Genomic DNA, 17645 nt, shown 5'->3' with positions numbered 1-17645 from the left:
TGGGCCGGTATCATTGGTGATCGATTAGTTGGACCCCATGTACTTGTAAACAGACTTACGGGGCAGGCGTACACAAACTTCCTGGAAAACACCATACCTCATGTTTTAGAAGACACTCCACTGATCAATCGTCAAGAAGTGAATGTGTTGACATTCACTTCTTGCATGATGGCGCTCCTGCACACTTCAGTCGTACGGCTCGCCGGTACTTGGATCGAAGGTTTCCTGATCGATGGATAGGTAGAGGTGGCCCAGTTGCTTGGCCTCCACGCTCACCTGATCTGAATCCTCTCGATTTCTACTTGTGGGGCCATTTAAAATCATTGGTTTATTCGTCTCCGGTGCCTGATTTGAAATCCCGTCGGAATCGAATTGTGGCATGTTCTGAGGACATACGCAATACTCCTGGAGTTTGGGATCGTGTTCGCAGGTCAATGAGACATCGATGTGAGGTCTGTATTCAAGCAGGAGGTGGACATTTTGAACATCTTCTGTAATGACAACGACCTGCGGAAAGAAAAACGTTCCGGTGAAATTCAGTGTTGTGAAGGCCTTAACTCGGAAATGAAGCATTTCCGGACACATGTTGTAATGAACTATTTTGATTGTCTACATGTGGGAAATACATACCTGAAATTATGCCCCGTATTTATGAAAAACTCTGTATATCAACTCAGTGATGTCCATTATTTTTTCCCATATGTTTACTGTAGAACAGTGCAATATTAATTTTCTCCCGAAGGTCCTAATGACAATAACAAGTAGATAAAAAACACTTGATAAACTGCCTAATAAGTATATTAGTGCAGTTATACGCGGCTAGAGAATACTACTACTGTTTAATATCACAGCTCTTGACTATACTCCTGTACACATATCTAGGGGCTCATAACGTGTAATTGCTGTTGATACACCCAATCGGAAATGTGCTAAGTCGATATTGAAGTAGCACTTACAACTCTCACCCCTCGCCATAGTTCAATTACAAATGTGCCACAAGCGCAACAGTGCTGTGCCCATTGAGGATGAGCAATGTTCCTTTTAATTAGCCCTTGTTAATTGAAGTTGCAGCATGGCTTTGTCGCCACAATATTGTCTGTTTCTATTCCCGTTCACGTATCGGCGATTCAGCCATAGAAATTGACCCCTACATTGAATCTCTATCTAACACATGCGATCTCTACTCTGATGTGTGGTACGAAGGATCTCAGCCTGAAACTGTAGAATACATATGACATACAATTTCTGGTTATATACACCTTGGTTAAAAGAGAATGGTGCAAAAAGAAATGCCTGTAGCAGTGGTGGTGCAAACAGTAACATACTATTATCTGTGAATTTGGAACTGGCTCAAGGTCAAGTAATGGATTGTATTTGCCATATGTGTTTACCTCAGTTCTGGATCATTCTCCTCAACTAAAGTCAGCTGGGACAACCGGAGTTACCAGTGTTTTAGTTCACAGTTTTCAGTTCAGTGACTCGTGCGTGGTTTAATTTTTTTACGTTTGTACTGAACTTGATCCGCCAGTTGAAATGCACAGAAAATAGTCATACAATAAAATGGAGAAATGTATATTAACACATCTGTGCTCGCTTTTATAATAATCCCGTTATTGGTCACGTGGGCTACTATTGTAGCCCATTACAATTTTGACCTTAATTTTAATCTGTTATAATTAGTGCTGTTGATCGATCAAAATATTTAGTCGATTAACTATTCGAATTTAATCGATTAATCGATAGATTGAGTTGAAGAAATGTTTTAATATATAATACATAGTTATTGTTAAATTTAACTTGTGTTCGGTGACAAGCATAAGTATTAAATGTTGTATAACCGTATAATATATTGTATCGTTATATTACAAAACAACTATTTTAATTACTTACATATTTATTATGAGTCTTATAATTTATTGTGTCAATTTCTCCGGGAATTTTTGAGACAAACATAAATAACAAAAAGTATGAAGACTCACCTAGTTAATACTGCTTCAGCCAAGATTTTAAACATGTGAGTGCGTTCACATGCTCCGAATTAAGTGCCGCTCTACGTTTAGTAACAGTGTTTCCTGCATTACTAAACACGAAAAGCTATTCTTCTGTCAAGTACTTCTCCATGATCTTTCATATTTAATTTAAACCCAGTTTACCTCTCAAATTCTCGTATGACATAATGGATTTTACACTTTTCACAAACAACAGAAAACTGATTTTTTTCTTTATCAAATTAAACACACAACCTTCATGATACAAACTCAGTACAGAAACTGAACTGCAAAACTACAGCGGTCGAAACAGAAGGCTGGCCCCTATTGTAATCGAATTACCAGATTTTAAAAAGAGAAGAAGTTAGTTACGCTCTCACTTGCACACAGTGTAGACATGACTATTTTAAAAGGGATGAGGGGGACGAATCCCAGAAAGATATGTATTTCATATGCTAGGAAGATGAGCTGACAACAAGGTGGAAGTTTTCTTGGAAAACCATAAAACTTAATAAGGGTTTCGCATTGTGTTTCAACTTTCAATAGAGGTAGACTAGGTCACTGTCCTCATATTTACATCTCTTTCTGAAGTGTTTGTGCGAAGATTTTTCCTACGCTATCTGGTTTACAATTAGAAAATAACAGTACTCTCGTGCTTTTAAGTAAGCAATTTTCGTGAGAGAAATATTGTCGGAATTTTTAGTATGAGTTTGTATTAACAAAATAATAATTAATATCAACTACAACCGATTAATTTTATTAGACTCAATTATTCGATTAAGTATTTTTGATCGCTTAATCTTATAACAGAAATTGCTCGATTAATCGATTAAATCCCATAACACTAGTTATAATTTGTAATTAATTTTTACAGAACTGATGCATTGTTACAAGTGCAGGAAAGGTATACAAAAGGAAAATGCCGCCGTTTGATTTGCTAAAACATGAAATTTATGAGTAATTGCTTCGAAAATAAAGTTACAGGTTTACTCGCGTGGGCTACAACTGTAGCCCAAGGAATAATAATCACTCTCACTGTGAACATCTAGTCAAGTCATAAACTGTAACAGCACTGATGCATTGTTACAAGTGTGCCGGAAGAGTATACGAAAAGAAAATGTCGTCGCTTGATTCACGAAGACGTCATAGCACTACAAAAAGAGTGGGATACAATAGTAGCCACGCGAGCACTAAAATGTTAACTTTTTTGGCTGTATGTCTATGCTAGCGGTGACCAAAACTCGAACGGCAGTGATTACACGCGAGAGATAGTCTAAGAAGTAAGGAGACGGGGGAGAGGTACATGGCATGAAAACTACAACCAGTGGTGGTTCGTGCACTAACATTGAGTTCATCAACCCAGCGAATAAAAATAGCAAGCTTTGCTATATCAGTAATGTCACTATTGTCATCAAGAGCCAATAAAAAATATATACAAATTTTCTTACATTTTTTAAATATTCGTCATTAACACAATTAGAACTTTCCTGAATTCTTTTCTGTATATATAGTCGAAAAATGCGCAGTTTTTCAAAATTAATTAATAACTTTCATTGGACAAATTATTTCAGCCACCATGATCATTACGCTTTTATAAAACTCTCCTTCATTGGAATGCTTAAGAAAACGAGATATTTCGTTTGCCACTACATAGCTGACTTCCTTACATTTATTTATGTCATCTTTCTCTTCGTGACGATGATTTAAGGCTGATTTCAGTTCTTGGAGTTTAATAGCTCGTATCATTAGTACACTAGCACGTAATATTGGATCAGTTTCTCTATATTATTATTATTATTATTATTATTATTATTATTATTATTATTATTATTATTATTATTATTGTGAGGTTTATGAGGAGGTTGGTTGCGTCTCTTCTGATGGCTCTACTAGACGTGCTGATATCATCATAATTGATCGGCAGAAGGATAAGAGTGTCATTCTTGATCCCACAATCCGTTTCGAGATGCACGAGCAACAGCCACAAGAGGTATGTCGTGAAAAACAAGTCATATATGAGCCTTGTTGTCAGCATCTTGGAGCACAATATCACATCACACATTGGACAGTTTTTGGGCTCATGTTCGGTGCCCGTGGCACGATCCCACGAGAAACTTTAAATAAACTTAAACAATTTAAAATTTCTGATGCAAAGATTGATGCCATGGGATCTCATGTGTTAAAATCATCCTTAGCTATAATTAGTAATCATTTGTACCCAACAAACTTTTATTGTAAATTATTTCCTGTGTTTTCATATCATTTATCCCAATGTTTCTTTTTCCTTTCAAATTGTCACACAATTGGTTTTCATGATTATTCTTTATGAATTGATTAGTAGGCTTTTTTATAAAAAAATTATTAAATCAATAACTAGTAAATAACTGATAATAGCCATCAAAAGATTTTAAAAATAATTCAAATGGACATATAGCGAAGTCATTATTTTATCCTTCAAGGGAAGATGTAGCCCTATACTGTATATTCAGCACGTATATAAGAATTATGGTAACACTTGCTGATAAATAATAATAATAATAATAATAATAATAATAATAATAATAATTCCTGTTATGCCTGTGTATTCAGCGTAATGCCCTGTAATGTGGCTTCCGTATATTACTACTTCTCCGACAGAACAGCGAATAAATTCCTCTTCCCATTCTGTACGAAACATTCTGTTTCTGATCGTAGAGACAGAGGGTTTGTAAAGTGACATGGTACCGACACTGCTTACCTTCAGCTCGTGAGCGAGACAGAGAGCAATGTACAGGAAACTTCCCTTACTAGTATGAATGTCTTTGATTACACGGTACCCAGTTCGGTCACCGCTGGCCTATGCCCATTTATTCCAGTGGTGCTTTGTTGATATGTTGTTGTATGTGTGTTTATACTGCAGATTTCTTATTTTCTACGAAAATATGGAAGACAGCATTCCTGACAAGAAAACTGACACTGTAATGAGCTGTCTACATACGTAGCTCGTTTTTAAAGTAGTCCTGTTCTTTGGCCGCCATTAATAGCCTACGTAAAGAAAAGTAACTGACTTTGAATCTGTCTTTAACAATACGCAGAAGCAAAATTCGGAATTCCTGTTATCATTTGTCTCCCGATCTGTACTTCTGTTCTAATCCCTTTAAGGGACACGGACCTTAAAACTTATTTCTTAGAGAGCTAAAATGTTGAATCCCCAGATACAGCACAATGAAGCAAGTTTATAAATATCATGTTAGGAGTTTTAGAGTTGCAAAGTATCTAATTTCCGGGCTGAATTTTCGTTTAAACGTTTACCTTATTTGCATATGTAGCTTATTGTAGACTAAGGCAATGTCTGTTTACAGAACCGAGTTCTGTGCCAAGTAAATGAGAACACGCTAGTTGGCGGTGCTACGTATCAAGGGAATAGTGTTTTTATTGGAATGATATGAACTCATACCTGTGTTCATTCCTTGGAGGAAATGCGACAGTGTTCTGGTGGAAGTCTGCGTTGGATAATGTCCAAACAAGATGGGTAGCAGCGTCTGCAAACGAGGAAACAACTTTGTGTCAATTGGTGCAAAGTTTCGGCATGTTAATGCAAACTCATGTGCGTAGGGCGTGTTCTATTAAATTTCCCATTGAGAAGCGTACTTTTGTCAGCGGTCCTCTACATTTGTATTGCTGGGAAAATGTTTCTAAAAACTACCAATACAAGATGGTCTTGGAGTGTGTTAGAAGAGACCGTAGCCGAAAATTCTATCTCAAACAGGAATATACATGCTTTGCGACTCGAAAGAAATCTATGAATGTTATTTTGTTGTAAATGTTTTATCTTTATACATTTTGGGGTAAAATCACATTTTAAAATTAAACCCACATTTTTATGTAATATTTAATAATCAGACAGCGCATTTTTGTTCCCAAACATACAGCGGATCGAGTAGTTTCTTCTGATAACTACATCTATTACGTCACGTGGATGCATAAGCAGGGTAGAATTGCAAGCACGCTTGGAGTCCTCGCAAAATCAATACATTTGAGGAAAGATTGAGAAGATTAGACTGAAAATGTAATTGTAGTTGCAGTGTAATTAACTAAGTTGTCATGTAATTAATTAAGTTGATATGTAATTAATTAAGATAATATGTAATTAAGGTGATATTATGTAATTACTTAAATTGATCATAGTTGGGTGTAATAGAAATACTTATAAGTTAGGTTTACTTTTGCTTATTGTAGGCGTTATTATAGCATAGTTTTTATTTATAGTCCTAGGTTTATTGCATCTATTTATTTATAGTTAGAAGTAAATTTACGTTTATTTTATTTTTTAATTCTGTAATTATTGTATTATTGTAATGGTATTATTGTATATTATATATCACTGCCATCGGGTATATATCCAATTGTAGCGTTAATAAATACATACACATAGGCCTACATTATATTATATAGAGTATTTACAGTTAATGTATATCATGTTTACAATTATGTTCTGTAATATATATTGTGTATACTAGTTCAGTATTATTATCTATCTAATTATATTTTCTGTAATGTGTAGCACTATTATTTTGTACAAAGCTAGTTTCACAGTATTAGTGCGTTTATATGGTCAAATAGTAGCTGAACAGACCATTTCAATTTAGTATCAATCCCACTTACATTTGTCATGCTCCATTATTATTACGTACCGGACTAGGTTATACCTTTCGTAGCGTCCTAACATAAGTATTTAAGGTCAGAGTTTGAACTCTAAAACTCCAGGATACACTAACCGATAACTTTCCTAACTTGTTTGGGAACGAAAATGCGCTGCCTGTTAATAACATTTGAAAATATTAGTGCACGGTTATATTTGGAAAGATTGTATCTTAGATTTATGTTTATCTTTAATACAGAAATAAACATACTGTAAATGCAAAATGCAAAAGTCAGATTGCTTTTGTTTAACATTAAAATAAACATACTGTACTGTAAACATAAGGGGATAAATCCGATTCCTTTTCACATAAACAGCAAAGTTAATACAAAGTGTTTGTGACTAACGTTGTTTCTTTTTATGCGTAAAATCAAAATCAGATAAAAAAATTCGGATTCCTTTTTAAGTTAACCTTAAAGTTAACCTGGAAAGTTAGAAAGACAACACAATAAAAAAAAAATATATGTATGTATGTATGGGGTGGAAATTATATAACTGTGCAGATTGGGGAGGACAATAGAATACTCGCACATTAAATTAAATAAAAAAATTATGCGTTTTATATTAACTGAATAGTTAATTATAAAATGATGTTGAAAGTCTGCGTAATTTAGCAACAGCGCTTCACCGGCTCACCTACGAATAAACGCACGAACTGAGATCTGAGGAGCAGTATTCCGTGTCTTAGTTACTGGAGCAGGGTAGCGAGAGATTCTAATGGCAGATAATAACGATAATTGTTAGCATTTTATTTTTATTTGCAAGAGAACCGTTCATTCTATTGAAAAACTGCGAAGAGATAATTCAGTCCTTATAATTTTCTGTAACGATAAGTGTAAAAATCATCCGGATAGTACCTATCGAGTAAAACAGTCTTATTGTTAAGGGAATAATTATTTTTCTGGGAAAAGTATTAATTTGGGAATAATAAGGTTTTGTTATACTCTATTTAATGATAAAGCTGTTAAAATCTACAATTTTATTACTCCCACTCTGTATATTGTATTACATACATATATGTACGATGGTCGTTTCGTAAGTTACGGCCAGATCAGGAGAATACGTGCAAAGTATTGAATTACAAAATAAAACCAAAGCATCCGTACTATGTTGAAGTACGACTCACCCAATTTCCCAGTAGATCAGAGGTGTTATAGTGGTGTCGAAAGTAATTGGTCGACTATTTCACTCAAAACGACCTAGATATCCGTAGATATTCCTGACAGGCCACCTAGTCAGTTATGCCTTAAATACACTATGTTGTAGTCGAAGTAAATTTAATGTGACAGTTATGGGACCATGTTGAAGGTCTGTATTAGTGAATGAGATTTATTATTATTGGTATTATTATTGTTATTATTATTATTGTTAAATTATTATTATTATTATTATTATTATTATTATTATTATTAACTTTTTATTAACATTCTTATTGAGTTTGGTATTCCCAAGAAACTAGTTCGATTAATTAAAATGTGTCTCGATGAAACTTGGCGGCCGGGTAGCTCAGTTGGTAGAGCAGCTGGCTACGGACTGGAAGGTCCGGGGTTCGATCCCAGGTAGTGACAGGATTTTTTCTCGTTGCCAAACTTTCAGAACGGCCCCGAGGTTCACTCAGCCTCCTATAAAATTGAGTACCGGGTCTTTCCCGGGGGTAAAAGGCGGTCAGAGCGTGGTGCCGACCACACCACCTCATTCTAATGCCAAGGTCATGGAAAGCATGGGGCTCTACCTCCATGCCCCCCAAATGTCTTCATGGCATGTTACGGGGATACCTTTACCTTTTTTTTTTTACCTCAATGAAACTTACAGCAGAGTCCGTATAGGCCAGGTTCTGTCTGATGCTTTTCCAATTCACTGCGGGCTAGAGCGAGGAGATGCACTATTACCTTTACTTTTTAACTTCGCTCTAGAATATGCCATTAGGAAAGTTCAGGATAACAGACAGGGTTTGAAATTGAACGGGTTACATCAGCTGCTTGTCTATGCGGATGACGTGAATATGTTAGAAGAAAATCCACAATCGATTAGGGAAAACACTGAAATTTTACTTGAAGCAAGTAAAGCGATAGGTTTGGAAGTAAACCTCGAAAAGACAAAGTATATGATTATGTCTCGTGACCAGAATATTGTACGAAATGGAAACATAAAAATTAGAGATTCATCCTTCGAAGAGTAGGAAAAATTCAAATATCTTTGAGCAACAGTAACAAATATAAATGTCACTCGGGAGGAAATTAAACGCAGAATAAATATAGGAAATGCCTGTTATTGTTCAGTTGAGAAGCTTTTGTCATCTACAGTAGTGTGCTGTAAAAAAATCTGAAAGTTAGAATTTATAAAACAGTTATATTACCGGTTGTTCTGTATGACTGTGAAACTTGGACTCTCACATTGAGAGAGGAACAGAGATTAAGGGTGTTTGAGAATAAGGTTCTTAGGAAAATATTTGGGGCTAAGAGAGATGAAGTTACAGGAGAATGGAAAAAGTTACACAACACAGAACTGCACGCATTGTATTCTTCACCTGACATAATTAGGAACATTAAATCCAGACGTTTGAGATGGGCAGGGCATGTATCACGTATAGGCGAATCCAGAAATGCATTTAGAGTGTTAGATGGGAGACCGGAGGGAAAAAGACCTTTGGGAAGGCCGAGACGTAGATGGGAGGATAATATTGAATGGATTTGAAGGATTTGGGATTTTATGATAGAGATTGGATTAATCTTGCACAGGTTAGGGAGCGATGTCGGGTTTATGTAAGGGCGGCAATGAATCTGCGGGTTCCTTAATAGCCATTTGTAAGTAAGTATTAAATTATTATTATTTCACAGGCCATGTAGGTTCTTTGTTGCTGGACAAACTGTATTTTGCCATCGAACTCTTCTTTCACAGACGGTTTTACATGATATTTGGAATACTGTATTAAGAATTAAACATCCTGAAAATGCGTACTACTTGAGCGGCAAAATGTTATCATGTTTCCGTCTGTTGGGGTTTTCAGATAAAAATTTGAGGTACGAAGTGGAAGGGGAAGTGGAACTACCAAATCTGTGTTACACTAATCTTGCTACATACTATAAAATATGTAACATTCTGCTGTTTTATATTGCAAGACCAATTTTTCGTGGCGTTTTCATTACCAAGACAGATCTAACTGTAGAGACTTTTGTCTCATTAAGAAATTATACGTATTTGAAAAGATATATATATATATATATACATATATATATATATGTATTTTTAGGTTAGAGATCAAAAGACTTTAGAACAGTAGCTATATTTCTGTCTCTGTTTACACTTTTAATACGTAACGAATCATGTTTACACGTTAAGTCGGAAAAAGTATTACAAAATAAAACTTTTCCCGTGTCAATTGATAATCCTGCTAAATCTATCGTGATTTTCTGTGTACTTCAATATTTAATTCCCGCAGGATTTTGTTGATCTACATGCCAGTATCCACTGAACTCTAATGTCATTGTAATACCACGGGTTTTGATTTCACTTTCCTAATCGTACCTTGTCACAATTTGATTCTGCTATCCATTAGCCACACGCATCGGCAATTGCGTTAAACACTCACTATACACAACCATATGAACGTGAAATTCTTGCACTGTGTTATCGTGGTGTGCCAGTGGTTACGACCATTGATAGAAATGTGTGTCATCCATCTGACTGATTGAGTAGGTTAATAAGAAACTAGAGGAGAAAAGAGAAAATTAAAAGAGAGCTGAAGTTATTCTCAATAATAAGCCAAATAGAACTAAATACTGATAGAGAAACCATGGTATTATGATTTAGCACACATTTTAAAGACTACATATCAATCCGCAGAAAGGAGAAATCCGAGATAGAATAGAAGTGGGTTTCGGATGTTTATTATAAGAATAATAAGGAAATAATACGAAGAAGACTAGAAGGAAGAGGTGAGACTGTGAAAGAAAGTACATAAGGAGAATAAGGAAGGTAAAAAGAGGATAGAGATGACGGAGAAAAGAAGAATGTAAACATTGAGGGAAGGTTAACGGAAAGTTTTTAAGAAAGGAGAATAGAGATGTAGAATGGAAAAAAGATGTGGAGGAAATGGGAATGGAGAAGATAAAGAGAAGATTGGAAAAAGAGACAAGATAATAGAAGAGGGCAGACTGACATGAGAAGAGAACAGAGGATATTAAAGAAAAGAGTTCTCTGAAAGTCGAGAAAGAAGAATGAATAAAATGGAATAAATGAGGACGCAAAAGAAACAGAGAAAAATAACGGAGAAAATGAAAAGAAGAGGAACTGAGATTGACAGGAGAAGAACGGAGATTGAGAAGATGAGAACAAATGTGGACAAAAGGAGAAGGAAAATGAACAGAGGAGAAAGAAGATGGACGAAGATGGACAGAAGGTGAACGAAGATGGACAGGAGGAGAACGGAAGAGATGAACAGGAGAAGAACGGAGGAGATGAACAGGAGAAGAACGGAGGAGATGAACTGGAGAAGAAAGGAGGAGATGGAGAGCAGAAAAAAGGAGATGGAGAGCAGAAGAACGGAGGAGATGGGTAGGAGAAGAACGGAGGAGATGGACGGGAGAAGAACGTAGGAGGTGGACAGGACAAGAACGGAAGATGTGGACAGGAAAAGAACAGAGGAGATGGAAGGACAAGAACGGAGGAGATGAATGGGAGAAGAACGGAGGAGTTGGATGAGGAGATGGACAGAAGAAGAACTAAGGAGGTGAACAGGAGAAGACGGAGGAAATGGACAGGAGAAGAACGGAGGAGCTGGATGGGAGAAGAACGGAGGAGGTGGACAGGAGAAGAACGGAGGAGCTGGATGGGAGGAGAACGGAGGAGGTGGACAGGAGAAGAACTGAGGAAATGGATAGGAGAAGAACGGGGGAGCTGGATGGGAGAAGAACGGAGGAAATGGATAGGAGAAGAACGGAGGAGCTGGATGGGAGAAGAACGGAGGAGATGGACAGAGAAGAACGGAGATGAAAGAAGAAGAATGGAGGAGAACAGATAAGATGGAGGGAATGAAAAGGCAGAAGAGAAGAGAAGCAGCAGGTGGGAGACGGAGGAAGAAGAATGGATAAAGTGGAGGAGGGGTCGTAAACGGAGAGTGTGGCAGGAGGTAGAGTGAGGACCGCAAAGGGAGAGTAACTTGGAAAGATGTAAAGGAGGGGAATGTTGAAGGTGGCGGAAAGAAAAACGAGAAAGTAGGAACAGATCGTTTAAAGCAAGAGAATGTTGAAGAATGCCAAAGAACAGTTGGATAGAATGTATAGGAAGATGTGTGATGAAAGAGAAGAGGGCGGATAGAGAATAAATGGAAAGCAATGAAATTGATAAGAAGCGTCGAAAGTTGAAGAGTAAACTTAGAGATATTTTAAAGAATGACGGAAGTAAAAAATGTCACGAAATGAAAAATGAATTCTTAATATATGCTGGCATACATTACTTAACCGTATTGTCTGCACTATGATACCCGTACTGAATTTTTAATTATACATTCATAACATCTTATGTTCATTAATTCATTCATTTAGTGTTCTGCCTAAGGGCAGGTCTTTCACTGCAAACCCAGCTTTCTCTAGTCTTTTCTATTTTCTGCCTTTCTCTTTGTTTCCTCATATGATCCATATAGTAGTATCTTAATGTCGTCTATCATCTGATATCATCTTCTACCCCAAACTCCTCTTCCGTTCACCATTCCTTCCAGTACATCTTTCAGTAGGCAGTTTCTTCTCAGCCAGTGACTCAACCAGTTCCTTTTTCTCTTCCTGATCAGTTTCAGCATCATTCTTGCTACATATTATTATAACATTGTAATATTCTCGTTTATAAAGACGGAATTATCTATATGACAATGGAAGCAATAATAAATTTAGAATCTATTCACTTTGGATCAATATTTACTGACAGTTTGCGTCTATTTCAGGACTTTCTAGTTCACTGCAGACTATTGAATCTAAACTGATTTTTTCTTTTTTACATTTGGGCGGAAAACTGTGTGTACACTTACTTAAATTATGTAAAAATGACCATAAATGGAGTTTACAATTTCGGCTAACAAACTGAAATATGGGATGACAACCCTGAAGTTACATGTAGACTGGATGGGAACGGTTCTATATTTAACGTATCCCACGGCTTTTCGTATTCCGGACAAGTTGTACTTGTTAATCAACTTCCCGTCTGCTGAAGAGATGCAGGGCGGTGCCACTAGTTTAAGGGCGTGGGTGTAACAAGAGGGATGCGTCTCGAATACTTTAAAAGATAAAGCTGGAACATTTTTCAACACCTGGCTTAAATAAAAATAAAAGACCGAATAACAGCTTGGAATTATTGAATGTGTTGCATAAAATAATTTAGACTATGCTCCTTGCTGATTGCAGCTATCTCTATGGAGCATGAGACAAAATAAAGCTCGTGTTCTTCGGTACTGCATCGATAAAGACAAGTTAAATACTGGATTGGTTATGACTTGGGATTTGAAAGATGCAGGAGGTGAAATTCGTAGGACTGCGTTGTACTTTCTCTTTATTTTATTTATTTATTATTCATTTACTTATTCATTTATTGACTTAGTTACTTATTTACTTACATATTTATTTATTTACTTATTCATTTAGGCCTATTTATTTATTTCTTTTTTTTTCATTCATTCATTGATTCATATATTCATTCATGTATTGATTTATGTATTTATTTATTTATGTATGTATTTATTTATTCATTCGTCCAAGCCTGTGGAGTAACGGTCAGCGCGTCTGGCCGCGAAACCAGGTGGCCCGGGTTCGATTCCCGGTCGGGGCAAGTTACCTGGGTGAGGTTTTTTCCGGGGTTTTCCCCTCAACCCAATACGAGCAAATGCTGGGTAACTTTCGGTGCTGGACCTCGGACTCATTTCACCGGCATTATCACCTTCATTTCATTCAGACGCTAAATAACCTGAGATGTTAATACAGCGTCGTAAAATAATAAAATAAAAAAATTCATTCATTCATTTATTCATGTATTGATTTATGTATTCATTCATTCATTCATTTATCCATTCATGTATTTATTTACTTATTTATTTATTCATTGATTCAGTTATTCATTCATGTATTGATTTATGTATTTATTCATGCATTTATGTATGTATTCATGTATTTATGTATTTACTTATTTATTTATCTATTTATTTATGTATTTATTCATATATTTATTTATTTATTTATTTATTTATTTATCCATTTATTTATGTATTTATTCGTGTATTTATTTATTTACTTATTTATTTATTTATCTATCTATTTATTTGTGTACTTATTTATCTATTTATTTGGTAGTGTTATGACCTTTAGGCTTTCTTTTCCACTTAATCAAAACTAACTAGCCTATTACAAACAATATAGTGAAATAAAATATAAATAATAAAATTATCTTACAATGCAGTAATAACAACATATAAAAAGATTCAACGTTTAACCTAAAACTAAAGCTATTGTAAGAAGAAAATGATACAGAAAATACCATATATTAGATATTTGATAGCCGTCCCAACCAGGGTTTAATAACCGGCCTCCTAATCTAATCTAAATGAATATTTATATTTAATCCAAATTTTTCTTTAATAGAAACCCTAGTTAGATACGCTATCATTGAAAAATTTATTGGAAATGCAACAAACAATTTAGGCTACAAGACAAATTAAATTTTATAAAGAATATAAATGATGATTAATTATGCAAATCAATAACTTCAGTGTAGTGGAGGATATCATGTCCAGGGTGCTGTCAGAAACTTTTAATTTTCGGAAGACTTCTAATGACTCCCGTGGGATTGTGCCTCTAGCCCCAATCATAATTCCTGTAACGTCCCATGTCTTGATGTTATATTTGGTCCCCAAATCACTGCAGCATGGCAGATAAATTGCCCGTTTTTCTTTGCAGACTTCTCTAGGTTGTTCCTCGCTGTTCTCAAAACGGACTGTGGGATCTAGAATGAGTGCACAATTTTTTTTTCTTTCTATAACAATGATATCTGCTCTTCGAGTTGATCCGTCAGCGGAAAGGCACCCAATTTCCTCGTACACCTCATACTTATCAATCTGGCGAAGTTCATTGGCAATCATTGAGCTAATTTTATTATGACGCTCAATTCTCAGTAATTCTCCCTTCCGGAAATAACTCTGTAAAGCAGTCATGTCAATTGATGCCCATAGGCGCAAGCGCGCGCTTTAGAGCTCAGGAGAACCTGAGCGCTTTACAACGGAAAGGAGAGAGACAGATGAGTGAGGTAGTATATGCCGCTTGGTCGAGCTATATAGGCTACAGGGATGGCCAGCACTGATTCAATAAATAAAGGAAAGAGAACTTATCAAAACTGTATCTATGTTAATTTTTAGATTTGTCTGAGGAGTATAAGTGCATTATAAGAATGTAAGTTTTAATTTTAATGCTCTTTTTTCACAAGTTTATTTTTTTTAATTCAAAATTAATATTTTTTCAATTATTTTTATAGAAAAGTGAAATTTTCAGATATAGGCCTATTTATTTAGTAGCCTTACAGGTACTGAAACAATGTTTCGTAAATCTAATATACCGTAAATACGTATTACTGAAGATAGTGTATTACAAATTTTGAAAATATTCGCATGGAAAATTAATGTTTGTAAGGAAATGAATTAACAAAGCAACTACTGTTACATCATAAATAAAAGATATGTGCCCATGTGTTGGTAAAACGTGAGCTCTATAGCTTCAGCAGATTTCGAGAAATAATTTAATATTCTGATTATAGGAAGCTGCTCACCAATATCACCTTAAAAGCATAATGCGATAAGAGTTTTGTTATGGAATATTAGTTACACTTAAAACATATACAGTACCTAGGTAACTTTGCTTTGCACTATAATATTGTTTGGATTAGTTCATTGATTACTTTTATAAGGGTAAAGATACCACCAAGATCAATTCCAACTTATCATGGCATACTCAATCCCTTTTTAGGGATATTATTTTCTTTATAAATGATATATTTCATTCACTTAGTACAGTATTGTTGTAGGTACTTTGGAATTTATGTGAATATTCCTTCTTAACTATTTATTATGTTATTAACGTTTAAAACACAACGGACAATATAGAAAATATCAAATAGAAAGAAGCCATATTAAAATAACGACATAAAATTTCACGTTCCATTTGAAGTTTGTACACCACTGTTTTCTTAATCCAAAAGGCTGCTTATTCCTCCTTCCATAAGTAGCGCTTGATGCCCGCGCACTACGTCAAGGTCAGTAAAATGCACTTGCTTTGACATCACTGCAGTAAAGGATAATCATTCTTTGTAATATTATAAATAACTGCGCGTGACATCTTTAAACGTCGATAATTCAGAACCTGTAAAACATTGGCGACACAATCTGTATGTGAATTAAAGAAGAGGCTAAATAAATAACTTTCGATCTATGCAATTTATTTTATTTCAGTATGAATAGTTTACAGATTGGAACATAATGACTGAAAAGTGTTGTAATTTTTGTTCACTCCTCATCTTCGATCTATTTCCATACCCAAAATACGTGAACTGGTTGCGAGTGAAATACGTAAGCAGTGGCTTTCATATTATTTCGTCTGTAACACTATATTCTTTCTTATATTAAAGTGTTGTACAATTATATTTATGCTCGACCATGCCGAAATGTAGTAATTATACACCTGGTAGCAGACCTTTATAAAACCGCAAGTATCGATTATTTTCGGATATGCAATCGAAAGAGAATTAGCGAAAAGTCACAGAGGCTGGAAATCCAATACTGTCGCAGAAGGTTATGTTCTGTTACTATAGGCCTAATAATTAGCGTTAATTGTAAATAATATTCAAATAAATTCAATTTGTCATCTCGTTTTTCAATGTCTAATTTAATTTCAATGTTATTTCTGTAGGTTCTTATGGCCTAGCAAGGTCAATGTGAACATCTGTTCCTCGGAAAAAATCAATACTTTCGCGTCTGCGCACATCTCACAACATACGGGACATTTGCCAAGGTCAGATACAAAGAAAATTAATAATATCAAGTTAGAAATATGGTCGAGCATAAAAAGTCGTATGAAACTCGCCTATAATGGTAATTAAAAAGCTCCATACTCGCTTCTTAATTACCTTCATTATATGCTCGTTGCATAATGTACTATTTTAAAACCACGAGAGGTGAAGCTCCTCTCATCGGAAAAGGAAAATTCTGAATTGTATTTATTGAACTGTTGTTGAAATAAAGATAACGTGATAAATTAATACTCGTTAGAAGGAGAATCGAACACTCACGTGGTTGAGCTCCTTGGAGTAGCCAGCCACCATGTGTAGGACGTTGGCACAGAGACCTCGGCCAACATACAGTTCCTCACACACGGGTTCCAGACGACGCTGAATGAGAGGGGGATTAGGGGGAAACTCATGCAGACCGGAATAACTGGTTAATCTCTGGAACACAGAAAGTAATAACGGATCTATTTAATAATAATAATAATAATAATAATAATAATAATAATAATAATAATAATAATAATTAGGGAGCGGATGTTGATGACCCAAGAATCTACTGAAGATGATCATTAAGATGCTCTTAAACTAATAGAAAAATGACATTTAAATATTATTCACTCGTACTCGCACCACAACTTCTTAAAAATGAGTTACCTTGTTTCAATAACTGCCCTGCAAATTTCGGAGAGAGGAGGCAACTTATGGAAGGAAAAGGACATGGAAAAAAAATGAAGGTTTTAAGGAAAACTTAGATTTTAATGAGGGTTTACAATGTTAAGGTATGTAGACTTTCAATAAGTGATTAATTAATCCCCTGGCAGCGTTACGAGCGTTGTGCAAGTGGGAATGGATATAAAAATTCTTAATTCATTTAAAAAATGTGTATCCGATATAATGTTAATAAACATTAATTTTATTTCTTACAATTCATCTATCTATTAAGTACA

General features: G+C 35.3%; 1 protein-coding gene across 1 annotated transcript in view; it reads right to left on the bottom strand.

Annotated features, from left to right (window-relative positions):
• LOC138703094 (lipase 3-like) overlaps positions 1-17645 on the bottom strand; it is a 132218-nt gene that overhangs the window by 34779 nt on the left and 79794 nt on the right. Inside the window, exons 5-6 of the mRNA XM_069830678.1 lie at positions 16981-17136; positions 5425-5509 (exon numbers count right to left, since the gene is read on the bottom strand). Coding sequence (XP_069686779.1) covers positions 5425-5509; positions 16981-17136 — 241 coding nt within the window. The remainder of the gene's footprint in view (positions 1-5424; positions 5510-16980; positions 17137-17645) is intronic.

The sequence above is a fragment of the Periplaneta americana genome, chromosome 7 (assembly GCF_040183065.1).
Source record: "Periplaneta americana isolate PAMFEO1 chromosome 7, P.americana_PAMFEO1_priV1, whole genome shotgun sequence".
Taxonomy (NCBI): domain Eukaryota; kingdom Metazoa; phylum Arthropoda; class Insecta; order Blattodea; family Blattidae; genus Periplaneta; species Periplaneta americana.
The sequence above is the reverse complement of the archived record's forward strand: the minus strand, read 5'-3'. Positions and strand labels throughout refer to the sequence as shown.